The sequence below is a fragment of the Erpetoichthys calabaricus genome, chromosome 9, assembly GCF_900747795.2.
Source record: "Erpetoichthys calabaricus chromosome 9, fErpCal1.3, whole genome shotgun sequence".
Lineage (NCBI taxonomy): Eukaryota > Metazoa > Chordata > Cladistia > Polypteriformes > Polypteridae > Erpetoichthys > Erpetoichthys calabaricus.
The window spans coordinates 134813035-134831973 of NC_041402.2; the positions used below are offsets into that span (position 1 = coordinate 134813035).

The 18939-nt window shown below is 35.9% G+C and overlaps 1 protein-coding gene across 1 annotated transcript in view; it reads left to right on the plus strand.

The window, feature by feature from the left end:
- Nucleotides 1-18939, plus strand: part of ccdc135 (coiled-coil domain containing 135) — an 88244-nt gene that overhangs the window by 65624 nt on the left and 3681 nt on the right. The window contains exons 14-16 of the mRNA XM_028810187.2: nucleotides 4604-4714; nucleotides 14928-15038; nucleotides 16384-16578. Of these exons, the coding sequence (XP_028666020.1) occupies nucleotides 4604-4714; nucleotides 14928-15038; nucleotides 16384-16578 (417 nt within the window). The remainder of the gene's footprint in view (nucleotides 1-4603; nucleotides 4715-14927; nucleotides 15039-16383; nucleotides 16579-18939) is intronic.

Here is an 18939-nt window from a genome sequence, read left to right on the forward strand (position 1 = left end):
GCTGCAAATTGTCTTTTTATGTAGGCAAAATCAACCACATAATAAAAATAAAATATGTCTATATGTTATATTGATCCCTTTTGAGGTGTAATATGTTGTCACAAGAATGACACAAAAGCATCATAAAGGTTTGGGGCAGCCACCCATATAATATGCCTTGGCTGCAAAAGGTAATTGAAATAATTGTGAGATGATTACAAGACTGAGTCCAAAACAGAATTGAAGATGTGGAGGAAAGATGGCGGCTTTAAAGGCCAGTGGAGGAAGTGACGTCATCGGGCCCGGAAGTGACATCATCGGGACTGGAAGTGACATCATCGATAGCGATATCCCCCACAACTCTCCACCACCAGGACCGGAAGTGACGTCAGCAGAGCCCCTGGAACCATGCAGGATTTCCTGAAAATGGTCTGCAAGGGATCGAGAAAGACAGTTAGCGCAACTCGCTCCCCCCTGGTCTGGCGTGGAATTACTGTTACTCAGGCCCTTTATCTGTCTCCTATTTCATTTGTGTGACAATGTTTATCATGTTAATACACATTATATTAACAGCTCAGTAGTATGAATTATGCATTCAGGTTGTCATTTAGCTGGTTTGGCTGCCTTTCCCAACTTAATCAGGGGTGTCATCATTTCTCAGTTTCTCTGAAATGTTTGTATGAATGAATCAGAGTTGCCATAAATAAAGGCATGTTCCCTCATCATCTCTTTACAAACACCTGGCAGCGGCAGATAGAGGGTCATTTCCGGGGAATAGGACTGGACCGTGTGTCTGCCTGGGGGGTTACCAACCAGGATCCTGAGCTGGTTCGTTGTGTGGTGGGTGCAGCAACACGCTCTACCAGTGCATGCTCCCCAACCTGACCTGACCCGTTCCCCCATCAAGTTTTCTTTTATAAATCCCAATATTTTTGTGGGAAGTTGTGCATGCACATCACAAGCCTCTTTTCATGCATATGCAAGCTTTAAAAATGAAGCCTCTGATGATTGCCATGCTCAATTCAGGGTATACTAGACTAAGTGAGCCTTTGGTCTGAATTTAACACTCAGGTAAATCATTCCACAGCTTTGGGGCCATGTTTCTAACTTGAGTAAACTGACATCTTGAGATTGTAATGTATACATAAATAAGCTCTGTAAAGTAAATAAGACTTTAGTGGTTTAAAAATCTGTATATGTTAGTGGGAATCTAGAAATCAGCTCCAGTCTTTGTATTGTAATATGGTCATTCTTCACAGTTCTGATTCTTACAGCAGAATTTTGAATTAACTGAAATCTATATGTAAAACCATTTTAATAGCCTGTAAATACCACATTGCAGCAGTCAATTCAACTAGAAATAAATGTATGAATTAACTTCTTTGTATGCTGCATACAAAGAAAATATCATAATTTTCCTATATTGTTAGCTGGAAAAAGCAGGTGGGAATATTTCTAATGTGTTTAGCAAAAGATAGACTGGTGTCAAAGGTAATGTCTATGGTGTAGACTTATTTGCAAAAATATTATGTATCGATAATGTTAATAATGGATGCTGCAAGGACAATGGCTGAACTAATTTTAGTATGATTGGCTTGACAGAATAGGTGGAGGTTTTCAATTTAAAAAACTGTTATGATTGCGTGTTCATTTTTAAGTCAGCATTTGTTGCTGAGCACATGTCATACACATGACAGAGGGTAATGTCATGAAAATGTGTTATATAGTTTTCTTTACATTTTTGCAGATGTTATAAATCACTTTAGAATAAGTAATACTGTACATAGTTTAGTCAGAAATATAGTCAAAACTACATTTCAAGTTTAAGCCATTTGGTGTTACTCCAGACAATGTTAGTAAATGATTGAGAGAGATTGAAAATCCAACACTATCTGACAGATAAGAATGTTTTCCTAAAATGTTCAAGTGTGGCACTTTCTCAGAACATATGAACTAGCAAGGCATGTGCTTTATGACTGTGTTTACAGTTTTTATGTTGTCCCAGCTGAGTTTTAAATCTGAATCAAGATATGATGTAAAACGTTTATGCGAAATACTTTATGCTTAACACCGATTTTAGATGAATGTATCTTGTGAATAGTAGAATTCCACCGCTTATATGAGATTCTGATTGAAACATTCAATTGTAGTCTTTGTCTAAGATCTTCCACTCTTTGAAATAAGTTGATAGAATCTGAAAATAATGCCAGTATCTTCACTATTATAAGTTAAAGTAATGTCAAGCATAGACATTGATGGATGATTAGGTACTTTGGGCAGGTATCATTTCAGAAAATTTCTGCCTTGTACATAGGAAAAAGTAGTGTGTTACTGAAGATTATATTTAAAACCTAGTTACTCAAAGAATACCAGCATTACTGTTGGCTTCCATACTCTATAGGTTAAAGAAGGCTGGAATACATTATGTGATCATTGTGCGTAGGAGCAGTTGAGAATAGCATCTCTGCCTTAAAGTATCTCCTACATAAGTAGTGATGTACACATGGTACAACTTTCTACAGCTCACTTTCTTAAGATTAGTTAAATGAAGGCTATGACTGAAAATTGTTAGAAAAGTCATGTAATGCTGACTAAATATACATTATACAGAACACTTGATAGGAAGGCGAAGCTAAAAAAACATTCTTGTGCACTTTTCTGATTAAAAAAATCTACCATTTAAAATTTTAAAATAAGAAAAAAAAATCAGGTTGGGTTAGTTTTTGTTAAAATCTAATTAATCTTCCATTGTGTATGTAGAAAAACCTGTTTAGCCTGTTCATGCTTATGTTCATCTTTATGTTATGAACAGATACCTTTAAACCCTTGTGATTGAGTAAGAACCTTATTCATAAAATTTAGCTTTAATCTTTTAAATTTAGCTTTAAAAGATTAATCATTGTTTCAGAGAGTTTTGTTTTTTCTTTGTTACAGTCACTGTGACCTGTTTGTATGCTTTTTTCTTTAAGTATGAAATGCAACAATCATCAACACTGTAACTCAAACCACAAAAATGTTCAATGCCACTATGAACCCAGGGATCAATATTTCCCTCCAATATTCCATAGTCCTTAAAGGGCCATGTCTTTTAGGTGGCTTCATTTAAAAGAGCCATTTACACTATGATGCACTCTAGAGAGAAACACCTTGCTTCTGGGTTTACCTTTAAAAGAACCTCAAGACTTCAATCTTGAGTAGACATAATCAGCATGATATTTAGCTTTCTATTTTTCAGTCCAGGACAAATATGTATGTATGTATGTACGTATGTATGTGTCTGTCTGTCTGTCTTGGTATCGATTTCTAAATATGGCAGATGAATGGAGGCATCGAAAAAGCTCCACAAAAAAGTAGGTCAGGACTTTCCACCCGGCAGCCCAGATGATACACACTCAGTCCAGCTAACCCTAGGATACTACCTTTAGGCTTCAGTTTGGCTGGACCCAAAGTATGTAAAACTAGAATGAAGTTCAAAATATAAAGAAATGTCCCAAAATATATCCAAATGCCCTACAAGAGAATTGATTAAAGATAAAAAAAGCAATGCAGAATCTTTGTAAATAGACAAAAAATATCATACAATTTTGAAGCAATGTAGTTTAGATCCACAATCTGTAACAGAAAATCAAGAGAAAACCAAGTCAAAAATACCAGTAAATCCAACAAAAAACAATATGCTCAGAAAAACCCCTTCACAAACTGAATGTTTGACTCCTATATTCTTCTTCTGACTGTGAATGTAAGGCCAAAAGGAGGACCCAGCAGTTGTGACATCAGGGTGGCCCTGTCTCCAGGGGCTTCATCCACAAAACATGGAATGGAGGAACATTTAAAAGGATGGTACATAATCACAAACATAACAGAAAATACTTACAAATCAGAAGAATAATATTTATATTATAATAATAATAATGACAATAAAATATATACATAAATTCAGACCATTACATTATCTGTCTCTCTTTCTCTCTCTGTCTCTCTCTCTCTCTTTCTCTCCCTTTAGTAGTAGCATCTCTGTGCAAGGCTGCTCCATGACACCTAGTACCAACTAGAATGATGACATGCATTTTTTACAGCCTATTCTCTTTTATTATTAGGGACTTGGCTGGCCCTGTAAATTGTCTCATGCCATCCTTTTCTGTTTGGCAACCCACTAGACAAACTCAAAGCCCTAATAAAGGGCAAGAAAGGCAAGTAATAGAGTATAGTAAAATAGCTGTCAAATAGCTGTCTTGAAAATACATGGTAGATGACTAGATTCCCATGGTAGTGAAAGGCCTTTCTTTCCACATACTCAATCCACCATGGCCACATCATTCTCGACACACAACTTGTGAAAACTCATTTTTTGATAATTGCTTGCATTAAAACACACATGTAATATGGTGCTGATGAGACTCTGGCACTAGGGGCAATGTAAAATTATTGATATTCAAAAATCATTATACATTCTTGAAAGAAAATCTGCATTTAGAAAGGGATCATATTGCATATTCATTTGGAGCTGCTTAGTATTGCAGTAAATGTAGGGCAGCATAACTCACTTTGAATTAGGACAACATAATAAAAAGTCTTGACTTAAATAGAAAAATTTTCACTATGTGTCACTGTGTTTTTTTTTCAGGTAAACCCGCTGGAAAAGCCTGTAAAGAACTTACTTTTGTATGAATTACTTACAAACCTTTTGGAAGATGAGATACGAGCAAAGAATCATGTGAAGATGTCTGAAAATGAGGTAAGAGTTATATATTGCAGTATGTTTTAAATGCCTTTGCAAACCATAGAAATGTAATATTAGCTGGGTGACACTATATGATTATAATGCAATTGTATATCAATTACTGTATAGCATGACAGTATTATTAAGGGTAATACATTATGCTTATTTTGCTGTTCCAGTCTTAAGTTTATATATATTTAAAGAAAAAAAACACTCCATACAATCAAGTCTAACTTATACAACAAAGAGGAGAGATAATAGCAAGAGGAAATCTTTAAAAACAACAAAGAAGTGAAAATGTCCTTTTCCCTGATATAAATGCTTATTCTAAAATTGTTTTAATTAGATCTTACCATATTTTTAAAAAGTTTTGAACAGATCATCTAAGTGAGAATTTAATTTTTTCCAATTTCAAACAGTCTAGAACATCAGTTACCCACTGACTTGTATCAGGTGGGCTGGGATTGTTCTAGCTGAACAAGATAAGTCTATGTGCTAGTAGTGTGGTAAAGGCAATCACAATCAATTTGTCCTTCTCCACTTTAAGCCTGACCAAGAGTACACCAAACACAGCTGTTAATGGGGTAGGAGTGATTGTGACACCAAGGCTGTGTGATAGGCACTTGGAGATATTTGTGCGGAATGATGTTAATTTGTTGCACGCCCAAAACATGTGGCCCAATTAGGCTAGCACTAGATTGCAACATTCACAGGTTGAATTTTGTACTGGATACATTTGGGAAAATTAGTTTATATGTTGAGCAAGATATTTTCACTTTGATCTTCTTTGAAAGGTGACACAGTGGTACAGTGGTTAGCACTGCTGCCTTATAGATCTAATATTCTGGATGCAAATCTCATATCCAGCCATTGACTCTGTCATGTTTTCACATTCTACTCATCTCTATAAAGGTTCTATCCAGGGTATTCAGGATTACTTCCCACATCCTCAGAAATGCACTTCTTAGGTTAATCAGCAACTCCTTAATAGAGCCTACAGTATGTTGGTATGTGTTTGACTGTGCCCTAAGATGAACTTACATCCTATATAGGGATATCTCCTGCATTGCCCCCACCACACTTGAATTGGAGTAAGTACTTGGAGAATGTTGTTGTTATTAATTTGCTACAATAGATGGTAAAACAACAAATACAATCATAAGAGTCATCTTCATTGTCAAAATTTTGCAAACAAGTATTGTTATGAAGTGCTGATATACAGATGAGCCTCATCTGTATTAGTGAGAGATTGTGGAAGTTTATAAGAATGTGTATTAAAGTGGAAAATACACCATGTTAATTGAAGGGGTTTTGTGTTCCTCTTCTGGGAAATCTTGCTCAGGTACTGTGGAATATACAATAAAATAGTTTTTAAAATGCTATCAATATTAGCATATCTTAAAGTGGACACATTACATTATACACAGATGCTGTATGTAATCTGTAAACAAAACCCACACCACCTTGTTCTACCTTTTACTTCTGACCAGCATCACACAGAACAGTCAATTTTCATGAGATAAGTGCATTTGGATGTGGTGTGTGCAGTGCTGAAATTTTTTTTCATCTTGCAGGCAAATTAATGCAGTTGTGTTCCATAAACCTATTCGCTACCCTGCCACAGACCAGCACTGAATAGCAAGTTACTTAAGAGCACAATACTCAAAAGCATTTTATTCTGAGGGAGAGCAAAGCTCTTCTACAGTGTAAATGCTCTTGGTATCAACAACTTCTGTTACTTTCTGCTTTCTGCAGTCACATTCTCTAACATCACTAAGATCATGGCAAGCTCTAACGTTGTAGCTGAGTGAGACTTCTATTTTTTTCTCTGACCTCTACCTTAAAAACATTGGAATGCTAGGAAAAAATGCCATTCAAGCATTTTGCCCCTGCACAGCCTGTAACTTACAGACAGCTGCCTTCCCCTCTTGCCTGTGATGAGGAGTCTGCCTGCTACTATGATATTTTCTTAAACATCCAATAGCAAGTACTTAGTGATTTATCCAGTAACATGTTTTAAAAATGTATTTTCTGAGAACCTCCATGAATTTGTTTTTCAGGAGGTCAATACAGTTAAAATATGGGCTCCCTGTCAACCCTGAATCCACCCGTATTTTGCACTTTGATGGTTATGGATTCCAAAATTGATTGATCTAATGATATTTCCTTTCAGGCCATCCACTATCTTAAAGCAAAATAACATTGAATGTATAGTATATCGATATAGCATACAACATGAGATTGGTAGAGTATAAGCATTGTCTCAGTGTTGGTGAGTTTCAGTTAGGGTACCAGTGTTGGCCCTTCTATCTTTTCAATTCTTTCTCATTATTGGTTAGAAGAAGAGTGGACGTGCTGCTAAACAGAAATGCTGTAAAAGCTTGTAGACGAAATTAAAGTTCATGTTTACTGAACTATATTTACTGAAGTATATTGTTATTCTTACTTGCATGTGTCCTACATAACAGCAACATCAGTACAACACAAACAACATACAATAAATACAAACACCAAACAAAATCTTTCTTCAGCTACTCTGTCTGAAATATATGTATACTACTGAAGAACACTGAGCTCATTGTCATGTTCAAAGAGGACTATTTCATTTATGTTAGGTAGAATGCCCAGAGGGGACTGGGCAGTCTTGTGGCCTGGAACCCCTGCAGATTTTATTTTTTTCTCCAGCCGTCTGGAGTTTTTTTTTGTTTTTTCTGGCCCCCCTGGCCATTGGACCTTACTCTTTTTCTATGTTAACTAATGTTTTCTTATTTTAATTTCTTATTTTGTCTTTTCTTCATTATGTAAAGCACTTTGAGCTACTTTTTTGTATGAAAATGTGCTATATAAATAAATGTTGTTGTTGTTGTTCATGAAACCAGTTTGAGACATTTGCTTTGCATATTATCATGCTGGAAGTTTTCATTAGAAGATTTATAAATTGTGGCTATAGAGAGAGGCAAATGGTCTGCAACAATGCTCAAATAGACCATGGCATTCATGAGTTGATTGATTGGTATTAACTAGCCCAGAGTGTGCTAAGAAAACATTTCCTACACCTTTACACCACTGTCAGTCCAGACTGTTGACACAAGACAGGTTAGGCGCATTGATTCATGCTATTGACACCAAATTCCGACCCCACCATATATATGACTCAGCAGAAATGAACATTAATCAGACCTAGTTACATTTTTCTCGTCTTCCACTGTTCAGTTTTGATGAGTCTATGACCACAGTGACTGCAGTTTTCTGTTCTTTGCTGATGGGACTGGAAACTTCTTCTGTTCTAGCCCATCCACCTTAAGTTTTGATGTGTTGTACATTCTGAAATGCTTTCGGCTCACCACTGTTGTACAAGGTGGTTGTCTGATTTCCATAGCCTTTCTGTCAGCTCAAACTAGTCTAGGCATTCTCCTCTGACTCATCAACAAGACATTTCTCTCCAAAAACTCCTACTTACTGGATATTCTTTTTGTTTTTCACTCCATTCTGAGTAAAATCTGAAAACTGTTGTATGTGAAAATCCCAGGAGATCAGCAGCTACAGAAATACCCGTCCAGCACCAACAATATTGACATGATCAAAACCACTGAGATCACATTTTTTTTCCCAATTCTGGTGTTTGATGTGAACATTAATTGATGCTCGTGACCTGTATCTGCTTGATTTTATACATTGCACTGTTGACACATGATTGGCTGATTAGGTAACTGCATGGGTAAGCAGGTGTGCAGGCGTTCCAAATAATTTTCTCATTGAGTGTATGTGTGCTGTTTGGATTTTGCCTTTCTTCCACATATAAACATCATGCATATTTGCTCAATTACTTTTACCAACCAACAAAACTTAAAGATAAATGGAGTCTGTATTTACAAATATTTATAATATTTATAATTTCTTGTTGGTTGCTGCTTACGCACTTCTGATCATTATTTATAAGGTGCATAAATTAATGACAGGCTTTTAAGTGAATTATCTTAATTATTTAATTGATGTTAACTCTGCCTGCTCCACCAGCCACTACATTTATCCCAAAGTAAGGGTCACACTTTAGTTTAGTTATCTATTATAAACCAATCTATTATTATTTTATTATTATTTGGTAATAGTAATATATAATCTATATATTATTAATATAGTAATTATTATTATTAATAGTAATATATAATATAATTTTACCTGAAGAAGGGGCCTGAGTTGCCTCAAAAGCTTGCATATTGTAATCTTTTTAGTTAGCCAATAAAAGGTGTCATTTTGCTTGGCTTTTCTCTACATTCATAATGGCTAACATGGTACAACACCCTAGTACTCCTAATGGAGCTAATTTAGTGTTGTATTATGTAAGAAAAATGTTCAGATTTCACATTACAAAGTATTATATAGTTATTTGATGTGTTATTAAAGTTCATTTGAAAAAAAAGCTTAATTGGGATTAACTCAGGTGTTTCTTCAAATATGGCACTCTTTGGCAGCTCATCTTTTTCAATCCCAAGACCATTCTTATATCTTAGACAGTTGTATTTTGCTCTTTGTTTCCTAAATTGTAATTTATCATGAGAAAGGAATTGGGAGGGAGGTAATAATTATCTCCCAAAAGAAATATCTAAAATAAAGTATGTTATTTATAAATTTGAAAACATAACTTTCCACTGTGCATGGTGGCGCAGTGGGTAGCGTTGCTGCCTCGCAGTTGGGAGACCTGGATACCTGGGTTCGCTTCCCGGGTCCTCCCTGCGTGGAGTTTGCATGTTCTCCCCTTGTCTGCGTGGGTTTCCTCCGGGCGCTCCGGTTTCCTCCCACAGTCCAAAGACATGCAGGTTAGGTGGATTGGCGATTCTAAATTGGCCCTAGTGTGTGCTTGGTGTGTGGGTGTGTTTGTGTGTGTCCTGCAGTGGGTTGGCACCCTGCCCAGGATTGGTTCCTGCCTTGTGCCCTGTGTTAGCTGGGATTGGCTCCAGTAGACCCCCGTGACCCTGTGTTTGGATTCAGAGGGTTGGAAAATGGATGGATGGATGGACTTTCCACTGTCGTGCCCTTGAAAAATGCAATTTTGTTTAAATATGAGATAACTTCATTTGTTATTAGTGAAAGAAACTTTCTGAAATACAATTATCACCACCATTGATATGATTGATAATATTTATTATTGTTTGCCATTCATCACTCTTTTCTGCCTTTACAAATAAGTGAAAAGGAACACTGCCATGGACTGATTCAGAATAAAGCTTCTCTCATTAAAAAAACATATTTGCTCCAAAGGATAATTTTAGGCTTTTAAGTGAAATTTTAATTAAAGAAGATCAAGGTAAAAAAACTCAGTTATTCTTGTCCTGCCAAACTAGTTGAGCGTCTTCTGTATTTCCAGACTCCCCTTTCATTAAATTGCAGCTTAACTAAATTTGATAGCCTAGTTGATGTGTAAGTATATATAAAAAAATGTTCCCCTAAAGAAAGGTGCCTTTGAAGAATATAAATATCTTGATTCTAACTTTAAGACATTAATTTCACCTGATACTCCATTCCTGGTTCTTCATGGGATGGGCCACATGGTAGCCAAATACACAAAACCTGTATTGGGTTACCATGACCTTTTTTATGTACAATATTCCTTTTGAGATGTTCATTTCACCACAGGTACTCCTTCACCATTAATTATTGCATTTGCTTAGTGAATGATTGTTTTAGTTATCATGAAATGTGTTTGTTATTATGCCATCCCTCATTTAGACACATGAAGGGAAGAATCACAATTAATTTTAAATATTTAGATTTATCTTATAGTACCTAAAGCATTAAGATGTTCCTTATATATCATCCATTGGCTAATACAGTATGTTTACAGAGTTTTAATAGGTTAATAGTAATATGAGTATTAAATTACTTAGAAATCAGTGAAACTATAGGCAGCAAAGAACGGTCATAAACTGGACATCATCCTTGTACTGTAACTCAAAGAGTCCTCTATGCACAGCTATGCTTTTTGTGTTTCCCCAATATATCAGACTGCATTCAAAACTAAGTATGTTTTGGGCTATTGAGTTATTACTCTTACTTATAAAGAAGCCACTATTTAGATGTTCAAGAATAGCAGACATGTTTTAAAATGCTAATCTCTCTCAAGTTTGTTGTTTTAAATATAAATTAGTAGACATTCAAAAATTATATACAAGATGAGAAAAAAACGTATTTTTTAAAGGCACAATAAGACCACTTAAACATATCTCAAAGTTCCTATTTGTAAAATGGACCAGCTTTCCTCCATCTTCACTTTAACATATTTTATCAGAGTCCTCCACACCACAATATAGCTTCATCTTACTATACCTTTATGTCACATTACTAATCCCCATGATGTCATTTACCATCTTTTTAGACTTTCCATCTTTATGTTCATTGATCTCTTGAGAAATCTCCTTTAATTGTAGTTAAGAGGTGGCAAGCCAGTCAAGTACAAATCAGTGAGATTATCCTATGTTATAGAACAAACTTGTTAAGTGCTACTGAGACTAGATTTCAAGCAATAATTAAATTCTGGTCACAGATATATGTTTTACAATAAAAGGGCATAGAAGCAATACAAACTGTACAGCCAAGCATATTTTTAGGATTAAAGACATACAACAGAGAAAGTTGAGTGACTCTATTTAGACTTGAGCAGAGAAGGCCAGGTGGGGGCCACATCTAGTTGTTTAAAGTTCTCAAAGGCATCAGTAAACTGAAGCCTGCAAACATTTTTCAGCTACTTATTTATCTGTATTGGGTATGAATCTATGTATGTTTTCTTTATAATTGTAATTTCCTATTTACTTCTTGTAAAGCATTTTGAGCTACACTTTTCATTTGAAAATGTGCTTCTTAAGTCCATTTTTCTGTTGTACAACTCGCATAATGAAGGACACAAGTGCAAAATAAAATAAGCATTCAAGATGGAAACATGGAGCCACGATTTCACACAGAGGGTTGTGGAGACTCTTGAAGAAAATATGGAGCCATATGTTTTCATAGGTGATACTAACAGTTTTTTGCCTGGACAGCAACTTAACTGGTATTATCTCATTAATTGTCACATATTCTTATAATAATAATAATAATAATAAAGAGGCACAGGATATCTTAGCACTCTGGTTTTTTTTTTCACAAATTGGTTTTTATAGGCATTTTCAATTATAAAATAATCCCTAGTGTAATGGATAACTTTATTAGCTCATGCATATTAGGTTAAGTCACGTGGTATTTGGCAGTTCTAGTAGAATTTTTGGATTTTCCATAGACTTTCACACACTAAATGCTCACATGTATATTAGGGTTTTGACACATCCCATTTACATAATGAAAATGATTAAAGTATGTATCTTTTAGTGGAATTCCATTAATTATATATAAGTACAGTAGCACCTAAATTCTTCATTTACCTGTATATGATAGCACAGACATCATGTAAACAACATTTTTTACTGTTTTTGTTTGGTTGCCACAATACAATACCCCCCAAAATTTAAGGCAGGCAGCTCATTGCTAGGATCAGTGTGAACCTTGGACAAACATATAAACAACTTTGAAATAATTTATTACATTCATTTTTTGTTATATGTGAAAATATTTTTTAATGTCAATTTAAATTTATCAGATTGTTCTTTTCAATATTAATTGACCTAACTGTTGTGTAAAAATATTCAGATGGAGCATATACAGTGCATCCGGAAAGTATTCACAGCATATCACTTTTTCCACATTTTGTTATGTTACAACCTTATTCCAAAATGGATTAAATTCATTTTTTCCTCAGAATTCTACACACAACACCCCATAATGACAACATGAAAAAAGTTTACTTGAGGTTTTTGCAAATTTATTAAAAATAAAAAAACTGAGAAATCACATGTACATAAGTATTCACAGCCTTTGCTTAATACTTTGTCGATGCACCTTTGGCAGCAATTCCAGCCTCAAGTCTTGTTGAATGTGATGCCACAAGCTTGGCACACCTATCCTTGGACAGTTTCGCCCATTCCTCTTTGCAGCACCTCTCAAGCTCCATCAGATTGGATGGGAAGCGTCGGTGCACAGCCATTTTAAGATCTCTCCAGAGATGTTCAATCAGATTCAAGTCTGGGCTCTGGCTGGGCCACTCAAGGACATTCACAGAATTGTCCTGAAGCCACTCCTTTGATATCTTGGCTGTGCGCTTAGGGTCGTTGTCTTGCTGAAAGATAAACCGTCGCCCAAGTCTGAGGTCAAGTGCACTCTGGAGTAGGTTTTCATCCAGGATGTCTCTGTACATTGCTGCAGTCATCTTTCCCTTTATCCTGACTGGTCTCCCAGTTCCTGACGCTGAAAAACATTCCCACAGCATGATGCTGCCACCACCATGCTTCACTGTAGGGATGGTGCCTGGTTTCCTCCAAACGTGATGCCTGGCATTCACACCAAAGAGTTCAAGCTTTGTCTTATCAGACCAGAGAATTTTCTTTCTCATGGTCTGAGAGTCCTTCAGGTGCCTTCTGGCATACTCCAGGCGGGCTGCCATGTGCCTTTTACTAAGGAGTGGCTTCCGTCTGGCCACTCTACCATACAGGCCTGATTGGTGGATTACTGCAGAGATGGTTGTCCTTCTGGAAGGTTCTCCTCTCTCCACAGAGGACCTCTGGAGCTCTGACAGAGTGACCATCGGGTTCTTGGTCACCTCCCTGACTAAGACCCTTCTCCCCCGATCGCTCAGTTTAGATGGCCGGCCAGCTCTAGGAAGAGTCCTGGTGGTTTCGAACTTCTTCCACTTACGGATGATAGAGGCCACTGTGCTCATTGGGACCTTCAAAGCAGCAGAAATTTTTCTGTAACAATCCTGTCTTGGAGGTCTACAGACAATTCCTTTGACTTCATGCTTGGTTTGTGCTCTGACATGAACTGTCAACTGTGGGACCTTATATAGACAGGTGTGTGCCTTTCCAAATCATGTCCAGTCAACTGAATTTACCACAGGTGAACTCCAATTAAGCTGCAGAAACATCTCAAGGATGATCAGAGGAAACAGGATGCACCTGAACTCAATTTTGAGCTTCATGGCAAAGGCTATGAATACTTATGTACATGTGCTTTCTCAATTTTTTTATTCTTAATAAACTTGCAAAAATCTCAAGTAAACTTTTTTCACGTTGTCATTATGGGGTGTTGTGTGTAGAATTCTGAGGAAAAAAATGAATTTAATCCATTTTGGAATAAGGCTGTAACATAACAAAATGCGGAAAAAGTGATGCGCTGTGAATTCTTTCCGGATGCACTGTTATACTCGTACAACTGTTAATGTTGCACACATAGTTAAGATTTCAGAACAGGAGTTCACTCTGGTAATTTGGGACCCCTCCATGTACCAGCCTGGGCAAGCAGTTAATTAAAAAGGTCCCAGAGACATGTCACAGAGAATGATAGACAACCAAGAATATTTACGTAGACCAATAGCTGTAAGGATGGGGTGTCTGCTGCATGTTATGAAGAGCATGCAGTCAAGCAGCTTCAGGGAAGTTTGTCTCTTAACATGTGAACTGGTGGTCAGGGATGCACCTGGATTAAGCACAACTCCCAAAATATACAAAGGGTTTTTCAATCTCAGAAGTGTTTTAGGTGGTTACCCTCAAAAGTACCCAGAGGATTGAGTTTGAAACCACTGGACAGTGGAATCAGAATGGGATTAGGGGCAAAGGCTTAATTAGCAAGGAGAAAATATAGAAGCAGAAAAAGGAAGAGGGAAAGAGAGAAAAAGAGATTGAGAGAGCAGAAGGTGAGAGGGAGGGTAATTTTGATACATGATAGACAGGGATCTGAACCTGTATAGCCTGTATAGCCAGACCCAGTGGAAAAGCTAGCGTGTTTATTTAGTTTCTGTTTATTCAATACCTTGCTTTAATCCTATGATCATTCCTTTAGTATGTAATGTTCTGTAATGAATATACTTTTTTGAAAAATATATTAACTCTTTACCTAAGTTTAGGAGAGCTCAAATAGGAGCCTATTTGTCGTGCTATGTAGAAATCAAATGATATTGATGTTTCCTTATGCTTAAAAAATTTCAGTTAATGACTCAGTTAGACTGGTCAAAAAAGGTATTTCCTCTCATCCTGCCATTTAAAAAGCTGAAAATATTACACTATTTGCAATTATATACATTACTTTAAATCAATTAGTTTCAGAGCTTTAACTAAGAATCTGTCAATGTATCGTTTCTTGAATATAGGTTCAAAGCATTTTAGCACTACGTTCTCAAGAGGAACTAGAAAGCAAGTTAACAATTTCTGTGTATGACACTGACAGAAATGAAAGGGCACTTATGCACCGCCAAGAACTGGTAAGTCATATATATGAAGTATTTAGCTGTTACAAATTTTTTATCAATTATTTGTTTAAATAATTAGGACTATAGTAGAATTGTTTTGGATTGAATATAATTATCAAAGTAAACATAGGAATAAGATAGCCATGGAAAAGTTGCCACTCCATACAGATAATCAGATTAATGGTTATGATAAAGAACAAGTGAAAAAACAAATCTCTACAATTTAATTTGAAAGTGACAAAATATGAGCAATTTAAAAAAGCTAGAAAAATATATAAATGAACAGAAAGAAAAATGGATGTACACATCAACACATTTGTTAAATATATTTGCAAGATTACAAAATAATTCATATATCACATTTTATGATATGCGTGGTTCTTAAGAAAATGGCAAATAATGATGAAAATGATGAGTCCTCTTTGCTCTGTACATATTCAATTCTAAGTAATTACAAGATATTGCAATTTGATACAATTATTATAAGTCTGAAGACACTTTATAAGATACTTATAGTTTAAGGCTTCATTTTACTAATTGCAGCTTATAACCAGAAAATTTGTTTCTGCTAATAATGCCTCTTTCTCATGAATTGCTTGGATATTATGAAAACATCATCAAAATTGCTTAAAGAAGGACTACTCTATCATCTTATGGACAGTTCAAACCATGCTCAGCATCCGTTTTTTCTAATAATCAAAAAAAAAAAAAAAAATGTTTAAATATTGTATAAAATTGAAACAGTGAATGTTGTTATTATACCATGCACAGAGGTCTTTTGTTATAATACACATACACAAACATTACATTTAACTGCATGATCCGTATCTTGTAGAATGTAGCTACTGTACATCACATTTTTACATTGATGTAATTACATGATATTTATCTTGCCAGAACATAACTATGTAACTAAGTACTTCCAAGAGAAAAACATTCTTATGACACTAAAATCTGTTCAAAATTTTTGTAAGAAAGATGTCAGATTACAGCTTTGTGATGGATTGCTGCCCAGTGTAGGTCTATTTCTTGCTATTCACCAAGTGCTTTGGAACCATTTGTAACCCTGAATTGGATTAAGAAACTCTGAAAATATCATGTGATTTTATTTCAGAATAGTGATGTATTTTCAGGTAAATTTATAACACGATTTTTTCCACCCCGTTTTTTGTACTTGGAGAAAGCTTGAAATAATATTTCAAGAGCAATTCCACACCCTAAGTGCCAGAGGCAGGATCTGAAAGTGGAAGTCATAAATGCTGTAGAAGAGCATGAATTACTAATTTATAATAACATAATTGAATTTTGTAATGATTTGTATCTTTATATATTACAGAGCCTTTTGTTTTATCTACAGGAACATGCTAAACAAGAAGAGAGACTTCATAGTGCTGAGAAGGAGTTAGATTTCCTAGCCCCCTTTTTAATTCAGTTGGGGGACCCCAAAAATATAAACTTTAAGATGGCACAACAGCTCAAAGAAGATTGTCTTTCTGATCTTAAGCGTCGGCTTATTGATAAGGCCAATCTTATACAGGCTCGTTTTGAAAAGGTAACTTATTTTTCTCATAGAATTTAGTAGCAAGAACGTTAAAAAATGTCTGAAATACTTTTAACAATAATACATGTCAAGGTAATCCTTTATCTTGAACTAGCAAAATACCCGCGCTTCGCAGCGGCGAAGTACTACTTTAAAATTTTTATTAAGAAGAAAAGTAAACCTTTTTAAACTGAGGGAAAATATACCAATAATTATTTGTTAAGGATCCCTTTGTATACCACGTTGTCAGTTCGGCCCTCCGGTTGTAATATGACCAAGCTATGTGCTGAGCTTACTCTTGAGCATGTAACATATAGTTGGCCATGTGAAAAGCAATCTTGCCTCAAATCAATGCCAACCTTTGTGTAGGGTCTGTCCCTGAGACTTATTAATTGTCATTGCGAAGCAGAGCCTTACTGGTAATTGGAGGCGTTTGAATTGAAATGGGTTTCATCGATAACTTCGCATCCAGCTTTTGAGAGTTTAAACATTCATAAACATCAAAGTGTCCACTACTCAAATCGTCACCTGTGAATCTAAGATGTTTAAGAGGCATTGGCGGTTGTCCAAAGGTGTAAAATATTTGGCCATTTCAGTACACTTGAAAGTGACAACTGAACAATTCAGCGGCAGCCATCAACTCACATGCAGAACCATAGGTGAAGGGCTTTAGCATTTCACTCTTATAGTGCTCCTGTGTAGTATAATTATCTCCTGTACCGTCATCAGTCCATACCTTGAACCTGTCCCAGTCATTCAATACAAAAGACACAATGTTCCTCCAGATATCAAGAGTGAGCCTGATATGGCCATGCAATATGTAATACACAAAATGGAAAAGGCAGTCGCCATCTCAGGGCATGGAAACCATTCGGTAAGTGACAGTTCTTTGATCAATGGTGATCACTTCGATAGACATGTTAATGGGGGTATGGTTGGAATGATAAAGGAAATGGGTACCTGAACAATGTAAACTAAGTCTAAAATACCTACACAATAACTATAATCATAATAAAGGAACAATAAAACAGCGGAGAAGCCATGGATTAAATAAAAAGTTTGCAGTTATCAGTAGGGAGACGTGAATACCGTGGCGAAGCAAAGAAGGGAATGAAGAGACTGGAGCGACGGATGGTCTTATATAGGCAGGCAGCCAACTACGTGGGAGGCGTGGGGATGGGGGACCCAACGCCGCCTCACACGGCGACCAAGCTGCAGGCTATGGACGCATATATGTACGTAAGTAGGATTCAGTTAGCGTTGGGAACCCGCAAATTTCTTGAAGATGGGCCCATAAGTAACAAAGACAGTTGGAAAGTTCAATATGGCGGCCGACAGTAGCGTCATACTACCGAAATAAGTACGTACATCGGTTTCAGTTAGCGCAGGGAAGCCACCTACCAAATTTCGTGAAGATGGGGCCATAAATAAGAAAGTTTAACATGGCAGACGTTGTCGACCGTTATGACCATTACGCGTAGAATTTCGAAATGAAACCTGCTTAACTTTTGTAAGTAAGCTGTAAGGAATGAGCCTGCCAAATTTCAGCCTTCTACCGACACGGGAAGTTGGAGAATTAGTGATGAGTGAGTCAGTGTAAGTAACAAAGACCGTTGGAAAGTTCAATATGGCGGCTGACAGTGGCGTCATACCACTGAAATAAGTACGTACATCGGTTTCGGTTAGCACAGGGAAGCCGCCTACCAAATTTCGTGAAGATGGGGCCATAAATAAGAAAGTTTAACATGGTGGACGTTGTCGACCGTTATGACCGTTACGAGTAGAATTTTGAAATGAAACCTGCTTAACTTTTGTAAGTAAGCTGTAAGGAATGAGCCTGCCAAATTTCAGCCTTCTGCCTACACGGGAAGTTGGAGACTTAGTGATGAGTGAGTCAGTGAGGGCTTTGCCTTTTATTAGTATAGACTAGCAAAATACCCGCGCTTCGCAGCGGAGAAGTAGCATGTTAAAGAGGTTATGTAAACATATATATATATATATATATATATACATATATATACATATCTACATATACACATATCTACATATACATACATATACATATACAAATTTACATATCTACATATATATATATATATATACATATGTACATATATATATATATATATACATATAAATATATACATATCTACATATATATATATATACACATATATATATACATATGCACATATATATATATAAATATAGACATACATATATACATACATACATACATTCACACATATATATATATATTTATATATATATATACATACATATCTACTTTATATATATATATATATATATATATATATATATATATATATATATATAATATTCACGGCATTCGTAGTCTGAATCACAATCTGA